This window comes from Festucalex cinctus, chromosome 7 (genome assembly GCF_051991245.1).
Source record: "Festucalex cinctus isolate MCC-2025b chromosome 7, RoL_Fcin_1.0, whole genome shotgun sequence".
In the NCBI taxonomy this organism is placed as follows: Eukaryota; Metazoa; Chordata; class Actinopteri; order Syngnathiformes; family Syngnathidae; genus Festucalex; species Festucalex cinctus.
The window spans coordinates 13,194,991-13,210,464 of NC_135417.1; the positions used below are offsets into that span (position 1 = coordinate 13,194,991).

General features: G+C 41.1%; 2 protein-coding genes across 8 annotated transcripts; both read right to left on the minus strand.

Moving 5' to 3' along the window:
• Positions 1-38: 38 nt before the first annotated feature.
• Positions 39-3,271, minus strand: LOC144021809 (uncharacterized). 5 transcript variants are annotated; one of them, XM_077525975.1, is made up of 6 exons: positions 3,097-3,271; positions 1,844-2,019; positions 1,340-1,375; positions 1,189-1,263; positions 299-330; positions 39-218 (listed from the first exon to the last, which is right to left on the minus strand). In XM_077525975.1, exons 2-6 carry the CDS (start codon positions 1,854-1,856, stop codon positions 54-56), a joined length of 321 nt encoding a protein of 106 aa, XP_077382101.1. In that variant the 5' UTR covers positions 1,857-2,019; positions 3,097-3,271; the 3' UTR covers positions 39-53. The 5 variants fall into 5 exon arrangements, with proteins under 5 accessions (XP_077382101.1, XP_077382102.1, XP_077382099.1 ...); XM_077525976.1 differs by lacking the exon at positions 3,097-3,271 and adding an exon at positions 2,491-3,082; XM_077525973.1 differs by lacking the exon at positions 3,097-3,271 and adding an exon at positions 2,408-3,082.
• Positions 3,272-4,135: 864 nt separating this feature from the next.
• Positions 4,136-10,447, minus strand: LOC144022308 (phospholemman-like). Of its 3 annotated transcripts, none has more exons than XM_077527009.1 (9): positions 10,188-10,447; positions 8,622-8,678; positions 7,496-7,519; positions 7,393-7,419; positions 6,510-6,584; positions 5,159-5,195; positions 5,027-5,064; positions 4,902-4,927; positions 4,136-4,227 (listed from the first exon to the last, which is right to left on the minus strand). In XM_077527009.1, exons 2-8 carry the CDS (start codon positions 8,671-8,673, stop codon positions 4,923-4,925), a joined length of 258 nt encoding a protein of 85 aa, XP_077383135.1. In that variant the 5' UTR covers positions 8,674-8,678; positions 10,188-10,447; the 3' UTR covers positions 4,136-4,227; positions 4,902-4,922. The 3 variants fall into 3 exon arrangements, with proteins under 3 accessions (XP_077383135.1, XP_077383136.1, XP_077383137.1); XM_077527010.1 differs by lacking the exon at positions 10,188-10,447 and adding an exon at positions 9,764-9,875; XM_077527011.1 differs by lacking the exon at positions 10,188-10,447 and adding an exon at positions 9,344-9,639.
• Between the last annotated feature and the right edge of the window lie 5,027 nt (positions 10,448-15,474).

Genomic DNA, 15,474 nt, shown 5'->3' on the forward strand with positions numbered 1-15,474 from the left:
ACTTCCTCGTGCTTTAAATGAACCTCTTTTTGAAATGTATCCAAAAGAACCTGTCATGAATGTGAGAAACGTTTGAGTACATTTTTTTTATTGATCATCCAGCTGAGGTCCAACAACCATAAAACACTTTTATCCACGTTGCACACTTCTGTTCTTATGACGCCGGCCTCTCTTTGCTTCGACAAAATACTCCACTTGCTATACAGCTGGAGGAGGCGCTGCAATGAATGGAGGAAGCAAAATCGACATTTAGATTGTTTGAGAAGTCGTATTTTGCCCCCAACTAAAGTGAGCTCACCGTCTGTCTTTGGTTTTGGAGTATCAGATGATCTGCAGGCACAAGCAGAGGAAATAAAAGAGGTGAGCGCATTTGTTTTCGGGGTTCTCCAACATGCAGAGGCAACATTGGATCAGGCACATTCATTTTCAGGGGATCAAATTGGAACATTATGCATTTATTTCGTCCATACCGAAATTTGTCCAACAGACAGCACCTTTTTTTTCTCTTCCAAAATAGATTTGTATTTTTTTACTCTTGTGTTTTGAAACAAGAGACATGCGACAGACGTCCCACTGTGCCAACACATGACGAGTGACCGTTTTTAAAAGGTGATTCCACAACTCTGCCATGTCTTGGCCAGTGTGTGTTGAATTGAGGAATGATGCAGGTTAGTATCCTTTTGGTTGGTCCACTGCTTCAAAAAGTCGGATTCATACAACATGCACAAGCGCAGCAGCCACTAAACGCTTCTTACTTGGATGAGGATTTGACACATTTAGTGCATTTGTTACCTGTTTGAGGAATGATACATTGGTTACTAATACGTCATATTCACTCACACACATACATGATCTAATGAGACCCGAGCCTTTGCAAAGATAAGCATACATGTATGGTGGAAGTAGCATCAAACAAATCGACTTGAGTTCAACATAAAAGTTCAGATTCTCTTCTATGAATGGCAACACATGCATACATACGGCAGCTGGTTTATTGCGCATACTGCCATCTAGTGGAAGCGCATTTAATTGGTCTGCTTGCCACTCTTCATTGCTGCCATAGAAAACTTACATTTTGAATAATATCAATCAAAAGTGATCTTTATCTTTGTAAAGTAACCATTTCTTTGGATCTCATTAGACCGTATAACTAATAAAGAGTCCAGTATAAAAGAAGTCAAAACGTACTTAACGCTATCAAAATTCCAGCCACAAACATGACAATGGCCAGGACGAGCCCTGTTGTCCTCAACGTCTCTTCATCTATGAGGGGACATGAGCTCATAAACCCAAAGTGGATCTTATTGCATACGTCCATTGGCCATAGATGATCTCTTACCAAATTCAAAGTCATTACGGTCTGGGAACGTCGCTTCTGTGAGGAAAGAAATTCATTTAAACAAAACAAAACAAAACAGTGTTGAGAGGTGTGTGCAGTTGCAGCATTGGCTCCACAAATCTCTGGAGTGTTTCCTCTCAATGCTTTTCTCAGCAGAAAAGATGCACAAAAAAGGTGGCACAGCAGAACACGAGCTCTTGTATTTCCTTGAGTCTATTATTCCCATTTATTATTAGCATCTCAAGCAAAGAAACATGGCGTCCAATGAATAGGAATGTTTATTTTTTATTTTTTTACGTCATTTTAAATGCACGACACTGAAAATCTCTCTCAAGGCAAATGCAGCAACACACTAGTGGGAAGTAGCAACAATACACCATCATGATTAATAATGCATGGCGGATAAATCTTCCCAAGATAATACAAGCTTGAATATTTGCAAGAACTTAACCCAGCATCAGCATTTGTGGCAACTTTGTGATCATATCAAATGAAGTGACTGACCTGTGGCGGCCATGGTTTCAGTGCACAAATGCACAAGTTCCTCCGAGTTTTTTGATGTGCAGACTGCAGATGGGTGGAAACGCACTGAGCAGTCACAAGCTCAGCCCACCGTCAAGTAGGAGCCCCCTGGTGGCGGTAGTCGGGCGTTGCACTTGTCTGACTGCAGAAGCAAGATTCTGGGAAACCATTTCAGAGCATTGATGTCCATGTACTAGTATGTCGTCTTCACTCATAAATATAAATACTAAAAAACAATAGTGAATGTGTAGTCCTATTATTAGGCCGATGTTGTTCCAAGAGGCCCATTTACTAGTAACCTAATTAGTCGTTTTTGTATGTTGATCTAAGGCGCACTAGTAAAATGATTGTCAGGCTACCAAACTGCGACCAAGTTAGTTTTCGGTTGGATATTCGACAGTAGGCGAGGAAAACCTTTTCCACTCCGGTATGACATTTATGCATGCTAGTAATACAAACAAACAAACAACTACGACTACTACTGAAGCATTAGATGTTAACTTGTTGAATTGCATGTTTCAATAAGTTCCATTTTGCCTTACTAACAAATAGTTCTCCTACAAATATGTCAAAGTTGTCCTACGAGTGAGTACAAAGAGCAGACTAGCACATAAGCGACAACGAATTACGTCGAACTTGTCGCCTCCCCGGGAAGTGACGACAACGAATTACGTCTAATTTGTCGCCTCCCCGGGAAGTGACGACAACGAATTACGTCTAACTTGTCGCCTCCCCGGGAAGCGACGACAACGAATTATGTCTAACTTGTCGCCTCCCCGGGAAGTGACGACAACGAATTACGTCGAACTTGTCGCCTCCCCGGGAAGCGACGACAACGAATTACGTCGAACTTGTCGCCTCCCCGGGAAGCGACGACAACGAATTACGTCTAATTTGTCGCCTCCCCGGGAAGTGACGACAACGAATTACGTCTAATTTGTCGCCTCCCCGGGAAGTGACGACAACGAATTACGTCTAACTTGTCGCCTCCCCGGGAAGTGACGACAACGAATTACGTCGAACTTGTCGCCTCCCCGGGAAGCGACGACAACGAATTACGTCTAATTTGTCGCCTCCCCGGGAAGTGACGACAACGAATTACGTCTAATTTGTCGCCTCCCCGGGAAGTGACGACAACGAATTACGTCTAACTTGTCGCCTCCCCGGGAAGTGACGACAACGAATTACGTCGAACTTGTCGCCTCCCCGGGAAGCGACGACAAGGAATTACGTACCTTGCGGCAGGTGTCCACACACGGGAAGCGACAAGCAGTTGCGACGGCGCCCTCGAGCGCAGCTTGTTGACAACAGATGTGATTGGCTATTAAATTGGGCGCAATCATTGTAAACGGACGTTCCACGACATAGAAACGAAAATCTTAATGGTCGGCCGCAGCTCAAATGAGATCCTCCATTTTGTGGTGTATCGCACCGTCCGTTCATTGGCTCATCAATGAAACCTTCTCTGATTGGTTGAAGCCTCAGCGAAGTGTTGAACGTTTCAACTTTCTAGTATCGCGTCGTGGACGTCGACGCGTACGCTCGCGATTTTTCACATGCAAGGCGATTTTCGCTTCGATAGGAAATGAATGGAGAGCGAGCAACATCGCCGCCAGGGATGTCACGTAATATCGCGATATTAAAAGTGCCACAATATATCGTCGGCGTCATGTCACGATATTAAAAGCAGCACATCTGTTCCAAAAGTCAGGTTGATTTCAATGTGTGCAATGCGACAACACATGGAGCGCAATTTTTGTGTGCACATGCGTTGCTCAAGTGTTCATTTGAACAAAACTTGCTTTAGCTTCTGCTGAGTGCGCATCAGCGGCGCTGCAGTGCAGCATCTTGCTGTAATCTCATAACACCACGTGCAGCTTTTACCCTCACACATTTGCGGGAAATCGTGTTTAGCAGCAACTGCCGCAGAGGTGGATGAAATGAGATGCAATTTTGCAGAGAAGCGCCACATAAATCATTCACGTTCGTTCACGGGTGGCGGCCGAGCCAAATGCAACATCAGCACAAGAGTGCAGCAGTGCTGCTGCTGCTGCTGCTGCTGCTGCTGCCCCACAACACATGACAGACCGTCAACAATATGGCGGCGTGCCTGAAATAGCAAATTCAGGAAGCTTTACAAATCATACAATTTAGGACGCAATGTTGCGTGCTGCATCAAATATGTGCCTAAATATGCACATTTGGATTGCATTGCTGCATAAAGATAACTTCAATTGTTTGCAAGAAGAAGAAAAAAAGAGAATGAAATAAGGCTTGTTTTAAAATGGAGGTCTTTATTCATCAAATCAATGAACGTCTTCAGCCGATTTGATCATCTGCTGGCATCTGGTGGTAATACTTGGTAACTGCAAGGAGAGGATCAAAAAACCGTAAAATTGACTGTATACAGCAAGTGGAATCATGTGATATTTTATTCTTAAAACTATTTTGGATTGTTATTTATTTATTTGAAAGGGACAATGCAGATGAATCAACATTTTACAATGTAAATATGGCAGAGTTAGCTAAGCAAAGCAAATTTTGATTGTCAGTCCCTTGCAGCCTCAAATGAGTCAATAAAATCATATTTTCCAACAATATTTCAAGAGTGCATTTCCTGTACAGTTGATATGAGTTTTGTATTTATCTCTTTAGAGGACTTATTGTAAATAATACAGTAAAAAAGGTCAAATAAAGCAATTAAATATACATTTAGCATTTTGGAATTGTTTGACAACTACTAAATTACTTTAAAAATGGTAATTATTTTAAATACAATGACTATTTGATATATTTTTCATGTCATTATAACTGCATTGATTTATGACAAATAATAAAGCAATTTGACACAAAGATTTAACAAGAATTATTTGCATGTCAAAAAAAAAAAAAAACAATTTGACATATTTTATATACAGTCAAGTATTACATTCAAACTGTATTTATTGATGTATTTTTAATATGACCAAACCCATCTGTCGCTTTTAAAAATCAAACATGGAACTTGAGCGTGTTTTTCCATCTTTGCTTTGGTACGTACCAACTGAATTTGACTTTTGGATTATGCTGGGGGGGGAAAAAAAAAAAAAAAAAGTTAGATGACTTTGTTGATGGAGACAACACAATGGAGGGGAAAAAAAAAAAAAACAGCCTAAATATATTTACCTCTCGGAACACCCGATTCTACATCTGGATTTCGTGACCTGAGCACAATGAATAAATAGTTCAAATAGTCGTGCTGCAAAAAATACAACTTACTTTTACTTTTTACGATTGACTTGAGATTTCTTGGCTTACCTTGACTTGTCACTCTTTTTACACACACATTTTCTACCTGTTTGGGAGGGGAAAAGAAAAAAAAGTTGTAAAAAGTATCTGTGACATTCATAATTTGATTGTTTTCAGGAGTTGACTTAAAACTATGTAATGGCAGATCTCATGATTGAAAGAAAAAAAACATTGAAATGTAAGAACCAAGTTGATCGGTCTTTTCCAAAACACGATAAATCCGTTGAGTTCATTCTAAGAAAACGACAGTTACTGCAAATTTTGTAATCATAAATTTTACCCTGCTAAAATAATTCAATGGCTCAAAATAAACATGTCGAACAAAAAGAATAAATTCTGTATTCATGGAACAGCCTGTCGAACGCGACCATTTTGGATTGTATTTCTTTTTGAATCTTGTTTCGGGAGTTTGATATGGAAATGTAACAAAACAATTGCTGGAGGATGAAATAGCAACAAATTTGTCATAAAAATCTCAATTTGTTTCGCCAAGAACAGAAATTGGACAGCGTGAAAGCAGACCGAGCGTATTTGATCCTAAAATTGGATTTGCCAACATGTGACGACATCGATTCATTCATATGAAAGGTCGACGTGGGAAATCCCAAAGCCGGCTTGCGACCGACAAGTTGTCAGGCTGAAGCATCTTGAAAGATGGCACTCATCATTTATGCGTCTTTATTCATCCACTGGGAGGCGCCAGCGCGTCTTTTACTGGCAGCAAGTCTCTCATTTTTGTGTCTTTTTCTTTTTTAGGAGCCAAACAGTAAACTTGCGCCGCCGCACTGCTCTCTTTTATGATCTGTTTTTATGCACCGTCTTTATGATTTGTCAGTTTTTCTGCCTTTTTTATGACGTTTCTCCGATGCCGACCTCATCGGGAATAATCGAGAAAAGTCGCCTTCGTCTGCTCAACTGCATAATAAAAACAAGTGTGACTAACAGTTTTTTACGACATGCTAATTCGATTTCAGCAGTCACAAAATGTCTCGTTTTGTCACTTTTTGACATGAATTTGTCCCAAAAGTATGAAAGCTGCATACAAATATAACTATTATATCAATACATATATTATATTATATGGTAAAAGCCTTCTCTTTGCTTTTTTTGTGAAATGGCCTACGACGATACGAGACGAGACGAGACGAGACGAGACGAGACGAGACGGCAAGCGTCCTCGTTGCAAATGATCGAACGCTGTCCACAGGTTTGCTCCTTCTTGTGTTTTGCTGTCTTGAATTTGCTAGCAAGTGGGAGGGAAATCGGAGCAAATCTGGTGACAAGCAGCGAGCAGCACGAGACACGGCGTCGTGTCAGCGCTGATATCGGAGCCTTCATGACACCCGTTGCAAATACTCACTGACGATGAGGGCGATTCCCAGGAGGAAAAGCACGGCAGCGAAAACCAACCCGCCGATCCTCAGAGATTCGTAGTCTGAAATCAGGTGCAAAATATTACAGTGTGCAGATGCTGATTGATAAGATTATGGACTCGCACTTTCATTAAATATGTCAGTCAAAGCTGTCAGTTGGAAGGAAAAAAAAGAATCTAAAATTCTACTACCTCAGCCTCTGCTAGGAGACTGACAAATATAACCGCCATCAACAGAGAAAACATCATTCCAGTGTCCAGATAGTTGAGAGAAAGAAAGAAAGAAAGAAAGAAAGAAAGAAAGACAGAGAACGAACCAAGGCCGACTGGTGAGGACAAATCCGAAGGCGTTTATTTAGTACGCTGCAAGATAAAACTCCAAATTGAATGAATGTGAGTGTCAGCTTTACATTTGGTTGGCAGCAAAGTTCAAATGAACTCAGCGGTTAATTCTTTCATGTCCGTCTTTAAACAAGATGATGACAGGAACTTTATTTCCCAAGGGCGGAAAATGACGTTTCATTCTTCAAGCGGACAACGCAACTCGTGACGAGAGCAAAAAACGCCATTTGAGATTGACATTTTCAACAACAAAGAAATCAAAGTGCTTTTTTTGTTTTTTTTATGGTCCTGACTTGATCGTTGATGACGTCTGATCTTGTTACAAACGGCAAGAAAACAACACTGCTCAAGATGCATTATTAGAAAAAAACAGGACCGCACATGCTCAGTACGGATAAAAATATGACATGTCAACAGGTACAAAATCATACAAATCTCCATTCAAAGTTGACATCGCGTGGACCAAATATGGCAAAGAAAATCCAGCGTTGTTTTGGAAATGAGCAAATGCAGACGTTTGCTTACTTACCATATTCAAACGCGCTGTCATAGTCCGCTTGAAGAAAAGAGAGACGAGAATCAATGGAGCAGCAAACAACACTTGACTTTTGCCAAACCAAAAGCAAACGCACCTTTTTCACTGTCTGCAGCAGAAACTGTCAAGACAAAAAGAGGCAAACATCAATCAAAAAGAGAAAGTATGAAAAATTGTTGTATAGAATCGGATTCATTTGAATGCGATGATTTGCAGCTGCGGAATTGAAAAATTCTTCATCAACCATCACAATTTGTCTTAGGCGTGAGAAATCCTATGACGCAATATCGGTCGTCGATCATACTCGTACCCGTGAGTCGCTTTTTTAGTTTTAGTATAGTTTAATGGTCCTGACATTCAACATTTCAAGGTTGGGTTGCGCGATGCCAAATCATTCCAAAATATGAACATTTGAGCTCAATAGATTTGGATTTGAACTCTTTTCCTGAAATGGCAACGACGACCGCCATTAACGTTCATTGACGTCAACTCATTTCTCATTGCGGCTCATCATTTACAGCTGTGGCGTTAATAATATTCATAATATTCATTTGCACCTTTTCCCCAGCATTTCTTATCAAATAAAAAAATCTTTCAGCCGAGGAAATTCATGTTGAAGGACAGCATGGACAATTTGAAACGATTCTGTCTGCAAATCGGCGTAACATCAAACACAGCGAACGACATGCACGAAGAAGCACAAGAAGCAGAAACAAACGGACAAAAGACGTGTTACAACTTGGAACTAGCTGCAGAAATTCTACTTTAAAAGGAGACTCGATTCATTTTCAAAAGGTAAGATGATAACATTTTGTCCAGAATTCATGTGATGACATCAACAATATGACATCACCTGTGCTCAGGACCAATCATGGCACAGTTTGCTGACCAAAGCCAGAAAACAGGTGAGCCGTGATCGCTCGTTACTTATTTCCTCAGCACAGGCGACAACAGCAAGTGGAAAAATATGTTTTTTTAAAGGTAGTAATTGTACATGAAAAATAATGACGTCATCAAATTCATTCTGGACCAAATCTGAACTTTTTCACTGCTGCAAACGGCTCAATGAGTCAATTGAAATGGTTCTTTCCTAACTGGGAAGAAACCAAACATGGACATTTGGGTGCCAAACTAATGCAAATTGCGTTTTAAACAAGCAGCAAAAGAGACCACAGGCAACGGCAAAAGAAATAAACCAATAAATAATAAAAAATCACCCTCACCGAGAGCAGGAGTCAAACAGGAGACGAATGCCACAAACAGGAAAAGATCCATCGCAGCTGGCGAGGAGAACAAACAAGTGTTGATGAAATGCAACTTCAAATCCTCAAATTGTACCCAAGAACTACTACTAATATTAATAAGAAATGTTTGCTTGTAACGCAGCACATTTATAAAAGCAAACTTTTCTTTGAGATGTGTAAAAGAAGACAACAATACAGCAAAGTAAGAAAAAAAGTCCCGGCTGATCTTGCCAACGTGCCAGGAGGGGATTGAAGTGCACAGCAGGTTCTTATTAACGAGGAGGCAAATAGCGTTGAGCCAGAGGGGGGTCAGGGGTCACCGCAGGTATTTCATAAACTTGAGCTGCGCGTGCTTTGACTTTGCCATCAAACAAGAGAGGCACAGAGAGCCTCGGACACAACCGATAGCAAACGCCACATCAAGATGAAAAGATGATTTGAGTTGTCATCTCGTGTTTGAGGGAGAAATTCAACTTCAGGAGGTAATTGAGGGCGGATAGAAGAGAACAAAAAACAAAAAACACCTACATGGCATTTTATGGTACAGCTCCGGCTGTCCTATAAACGGTTTCTACTCAAGTTAAAGTAAAAAAATAAATAAAATGTTGCAAAAGAGAATGAGAAAATGTAACAGAGTCAAAGTAGCATGTTAGTCGCCACCTCTGGCATTCAGCATGAACGAGAGAGTCTATTTCAGGCACCTGAAATCCTTTTGAGCACCAGTTTCGAGTTGCATTTGATATTCGGTGAGACGGTTTGACTGTTGTGTTTGTTGCCAGGAACCCACAGGCAGCTTTTATTATCTAGCAGGCTATTGTTGTTTTAAAGCTCACACAAATACTTTTGTTGACCGGCCTCAGTTCAGCTGTGTGCAGATGCTTGACAATTTGAAAGGCCCCAGCGGGAAGAAATATGACATGAAAACAAGCATGTGAATGTTGTCCACTGCACAAGATTCAAGTTCATGTCAGGAGAGCAATTCAGCCTGCCGCAACATTTCACGCATGACTGCAGTGAGCACAAGAAAAATGAACACTTCATCCGTGGAAAGCGGAATTAACAACAAAAGCCTGCACATCAAGTTGCATCAAACAAACGAAAAGACGAAGAGCAACACTTACAAAGAAATTACCCGCCTTTAATTGGTGAACAACCAAAACTAAAGTAAAGATTTTTAAATCGCGTTCTGAGTTGAGTTCACGTTCTCGGAAAATAACGCGATATCTACGCAGGAGTTCGTTCTTGTCCAACGTATGAGAATAATAAATGAGGGCATGGCAAAGCTTTAAAATACATCAATTGAATCGTAACAAGCACGTGGGGGGGATCTAAATTTGTGTTGTTCATTTATTTACGAGCGCATGAAACATTTGTCGTCACATGCTGCCACATTTGGATGCAAGTTGCAAGTTCAGTCGACAAAAGAAGCCGCTTGCAAGTCTCACTGAGCAAAAGTGAGTCGACTTGCAAACGTCTCGGAAGTGGAGAAAGTAAAACGTCACCGCAAACGCATCGATTTGGAGGACTCAAAAAACGAGAACTTACCACGTTTGAAGCCGCAGCTGTCCTTCCTCACAACTTTGGTCAACTCCTTGACTTGCAAAAGTCTTTGCTTGTTTTCCACGGAAACTGCCCGGCAGAACGGCTGGAATCCGCTGTGATGTTTATTATGGGGGGAAAATAGATGGCATCTAATTGATGCAATTATTTATGAGGACTTCGAAAACAGTCGAGTTGGAGAAACCCTCATCGGGTTTGGTTTTCTTGTTTGGGCCACTGAGGAATGAAGAAGGAGGAGGAGGAGGCGGAGGCGGGCGGATGGTGTGAATTAAGTCACTCCCAGTCTGAATAACAGTAGTAGCACCACAGGACAATTCATTCGGGACTCAATGAATCTTGGCCAGTTCCGATGTCAACAGTTCGGGTCGTCAGATCTGTAATTTACTGCCTTTGTCCATTTTCTTCAAACGTGGCAGATGTGTTTGGTTTTCCTCATTTTCGAGGCCTGCCGCAACTGACTGGGCCAATGTTGGACTCTTCCAAGGGCACACAAACAAACAAACATTCATGCTCAGTCTCACACCTGTACGGGCAATTCAAGTCTTCCAAAAACGTTTGGAATGCTGGAGAAAATGTGTTTGAGCAGAAAACCTCCATTCTAAATATGCTATTCTGAATAATATTGTGTTTGTGTAAGAGCTGTTTTCACACATCTCAGGAGGCGGCCATTTTGCCTCATGCTGTCGACTGAAAATGACTCGCTTCAGTTAACGGCCAATCACGGCTCAGCTTTCCAACGTCACATGCGCACCCTCAGAAAACAGGGGAGCCGTGATTGGTCGTTCGCCCTGAGTAATTGTGACGTCATCTTTAGTCTGCAACAAGCGGAAACATGGTTGCCACCTGAGAAGGATTCAAACGGATGAATTTTGCTGTTAATTCCTATTCCACAAACACAATATTAATCAGAAAGCCATATTTCGATTTCACAACATCTAGTAAAGAAAATGTTTAGGTCGATGTTGTTTGAAAGCGCTATATAAATAAATAAAGATGACGTGACTTGACCTTAAGGCCGAAATATTCCGGTTAGGAGCCAGTTGAAAAAAGAAAAGAAAATGACAGTCTGGAGCTCTGATTTGATGATGATGTTTCTGGCAATATTGAGTGTTTCAAAAATCAAGTCAAACACGACCTGCACTCTGCTATCATCGGAACGCGTTTGCGTTTCTCCCAAAATAAACTCCGATAAAAGCAACGTGTTGCTGAGCGCTCTGTCAGTCTCAAGGTCTCCTCCACACCAGCCTGACACTTTCATTCGCTCCTGTGAGACAAGCAAATCTCGCGCCGGCTGGACAACCCGAACAATATAGAGTTGAGTCAGGCTTATTGATCGGTTGGCACCTAAATGGCGAAAGGTTTGATGGGTGTGAAAAGGATGCGAATGATTTCCCAAGGCCTTCGCAGTCAGCGGCACTTAAGCCAATGAAACATCTGCAGGAGATTTTGGACTGGCGTGATTGACAAGCCCTTCACTCCACGGGGGATTTCTTTTTTTGAAGAGCGCCGCTCACTTGATCTGTATTGCGGCGTTTCAAAGAAACACCGGGGATTTTCAGCGTACAAATTTGGACATCGCAGCCTCAGCAATCGCTGCAATGAATTCCAATACATGAGACGCCGTTACAAAGATAACACAGTTAACTTTTTTTTTTTTTTCAAGCTACATGACGAAGGCATTTTCTCTTCTCTTACACCACTGCAAATGACTTACAAAGACATACTAGCATTGTTTTTCTAAAGGCTGTACATGTTGCAGATCTTGGTTTGGGTCTCACACACCAAATGTGGACTGTGTAAGGTTATGTGATATTACATTTATGGCTGTAAAAGCCGCGTTATTGCTTGTTACTCCCCCCCCCCCACTTTGGCATTCTTCATTCCAAGAGATCATATCTCATTGATGAAAAACTGCAGTAAAAGATGTGAGTGACAGCAGCATCAGGCTTGTGCAAAAGATGACGTCACATTCTTCACCACTAGATGGCGATGTTAGCCAAGGAAGGCCAGTGAATACGAGCCACGACTTAGTTGAAAACATGGACAATGATAAGGATGAAATTGACATCCAACAGCAGCAAACGACTTTCTCTGCATTTCCTCATTCAGTTTATCCATTTGACAAGACGACATGGCCAGGAAGAGAGGATTGTGAAAAAGCAAAACAAAACAAAACAAAAACTCCTATTTGGTTGGGGGAACATATAAACAGGCACCAAAAAGGTAATTCTCTTATGGATTGGCGTTAGGGCAAAAAGCCTTGAATGAATATTGCACCCAAATGAGTCTTAAATGTCCTTGGATGACAAGCAGTGATTGGATTGCAAGCTTGGTAGCTTTTGATGGCGATGCCTTGTCAGCCTCACCTGTTTTTTAATCACTAATTACCATTGGGGATTGTCTGGCATTTCTTAATTAAATTGGAGCAAATGCAATTAAAAAGCACACACACCCTCTTCCTTTAAAAGGGCTCTGCGGACTCCTTGTTTGGTTCTCGCTGTAAAGAGCTTAAGCAGCTGAATGGTCGTAGCAGCGACACTTTTGCTGCACTTGATGATGCCAGTGGTCAAGTCAAGTTTCTTTGCATAATAAAGCCGAGTTCAGGAGGTAAACCAAGGTCGGATGTTATGTTAAGTGGCGGTTGTGGGGTCAGCAACCTTTTTGAAACCGACAAATACTTCTTGATGCAACGAGCGCACACACATTAATACACGCTCATGAAAATCAGTTATTAATGATATTCATCCACATGAAGGTCATCATGTTTAGGATTCCTCACAATAATTATGAACGATGATTTAACGAGAGCAAACATTTGCTGCAGTTTTTAAAATCGTTTAAAAAACGATCAATTGGAAATGCTCATATGCACTGTAAATACGCAAATATGTCTTATTTGTGTTCGTGAGCAAGCTAAGCTGATCCATTGACTAAAGCTTTTCATTGTGCAAATGGATGCATAAGGCAAAATTGTGACAAAGGTAGAAAAGGTGCTTGATTTGAATGTAGCCCATTTCCATTCTAAATCCTGATGTCTCCCTGCCTCCTTGCAAATAAGCCTCAGAGGCAGAATTGTTGAACGGACTGGTTCTGCAGGAGCCAAATTCAGCCACAAACATCCAATTAAGTGTTGGGGAAGATAAAAGGACACAAACAAATTCAAAATGGTCATCGGGAAACATTTTGACGTGATTCAAGGTGGCAGTGGCATCATTCAGAACCAACAAAATATGGATGGAAAACATTTGTAAGGCCTTTTGTGAGCAGCCATATTGAATTGACGCAGGCAGGGACACATTCAATACCGACTTCATAAAGGCTACAAATAGAACAATTGTGTAACTTGAAGACAGAAGCCGAGCTGCCATGTGAAGTCAATTCAATGAGTGAAATCTTTATTGCTACTTGTAGTCCAAATAGCAAACACACAATTGACTTTGGCAGATGCGACCTGGTGCTCTGTTCACTATTATGGCACCGGGGTCTGATTTGTCTCCATTTATATCAGCAATGAAAAAGTGACCACCAGTCCAACATTGTAAACATTGCAGGGATGTCAAACAAAAGGCTCCAACATCCTAGTTTTAAGTTTTAAGTGGTACTTCAACTTAAGAGCGACCCAATTCACAAGGTGCAAGTTGTCTTGAACTGTAATTGCAAATTGAAGTTATCCTAACTTGTAGTGTCAGATGGTGAAAGAAAATAATTTATTCCCACTCTCAGTTGAAGTTAGAACATTCTCAAGAATGTTTCGGGGGTTTGACGTCCTCTTTAAAAGCTTCCATCACGACAATACCGATGCCATCGATTAGCCCGTCTGACATTTTGCATCAGCACTTATTTGAGGAAGGTGATGAGATGAACGCTCGCAGGTATCACCTGGTTGCCATTTGGAGTTATGACTGAACCCAAAATTTCTCTGCTCCAGATGCTGGACCCCAAAGTGGGCACCTTTCCCTTCATCTGCAGCATATTGCAGTCAAAGTGTCAGCAAATACAGCCACATCAACTCGACCTCTTCCTGACTTCATCGAGACTCCCCAAGTTAGCGCGTGCATCGCCATACAAAAGGTCAATGTGACATCGGCTCTGTATGCACTACATTGCACAGAACGAGTGAGAAACAGCACCCCCGTCTTTATTCTGCTGTAAATCCAGACAAAGAAGTAATCTTAGAAGAGCTGGAAAAGTGCAAGGCAATTTTTACACTAGATTAACTTCTGTACTTGTTGCAAATTGTCACATAAAGATACGTCTTCATTTAAGTGTCACTGGGTGGAAAATTAAGTCTGCAATTAAATAGAAACGAAGGAGAAGGCATATGAGAGCATACAATCATTTTTGGCTCACAGCATGTTATTTTTAATACCGCTAGATGCCATACTGTCTCATCTATTTTTATTTGAGGGGGGGGGGGGACAAAAACAAGTGCCCATATGCAGTCTATCAAATGAAATCGTTTCAAGAGTTCTTTGAAGATGACCAAGTTCGGTAAAGAGGAGCAGGACAAGAATGGAAGCAATTTATCGGATTATGGATTGACCAGACCCAGTTAGTGAGTTTAATTGTTGGAATGAATTGCCAGAGGAGCTCAAGTGCAGAAAGGCAGCTCAGGGATTTGATCAATACAAGTGTAAACATGGGAGGATTTTTGTCTTACAATCAAATAGTCCGAGTGTGTTTAGGTAGAAGTTTAACAGATGAAAGCATTTGCACACATTTTAACAGTCTTGCTCTGAACATTAGCTGAGCTCCAGCGTTCAATTTGTTTGAATGGAACAGAGGCAAGACTTGTGATTTAGGATTTGCCAGCCACACTCTCCATTAATCGAGCACCATTGGGAGGAGCAGGAAGGCTCGTAGCAAACTTTGTTGCAATGCAGTAATGACACAAAACTAAATTGACATATTTTTGGCACTTTGATTTTCTCATTCCTGCAGCGCCAGTTGTCATTTCAACACCACCTTACTCATATTTGAAATGAAAAAGGCCTTAGAAGCCCTAAAATTTGAAAAGCAGAATTGTCCAAAAACAATTATCGTTCGGGGTTCTTTAAATCTCAAAAGCCTCTTGAGAATACTTTGGTTACGGTAGTGTAAAGCAGCAGAGCAAGTAATGAAAAATATTTAAGTGGCTAAATGTATTCAGCGTTTGACATTTTGAAAAATCAAAGGAAAAAAAAAAAAGATCATTTGTATAAATGGGATGCAACTGTGTGCAATCAAGTGACAAAAAAACAAAAAAAAGTCACACGTCATTGAGTCAAATATG

Bases quoted from the DNA above. Each gene is read 5' to 3' on its own strand.
- LOC144022308 (XM_077527009.1), bottom strand. From the start codon at position 8,673: ATGGATCTTTTCCTGTTTGTGGCATTCGTCTCCTGTTTGACTCCTGCT. The intron at 6,585-7,392 runs GTAAGTAAGCAA...ACCTGATTTCAG, and splicing joins TGACAGCGCGTTTGAATATG to ACTACGAATCTCTGAGGATC. The intron at 5,065-5,158 runs GTAAGCCAAGAA...CATTGTGCTCAG, and splicing joins AAAAAGAGTGACAAGTCAAG to GTCACGAAATCCAGATGTAG.
- LOC144021809 (XM_077525975.1), bottom strand. The intron at 1,264-1,339 runs GTAAGAGATCAT...GTCCCCTCATAG, and splicing joins CCGTAATGACTTTGAATTTG to ATGAAGAGACGTTGAGGACA. The intron at 219-298 runs GTGAGCTCACTT...CATTCATTGCAG, and splicing joins TCCAAAACCAAAGACAGACG to CGCCTCCTCCAGCTGTATAG.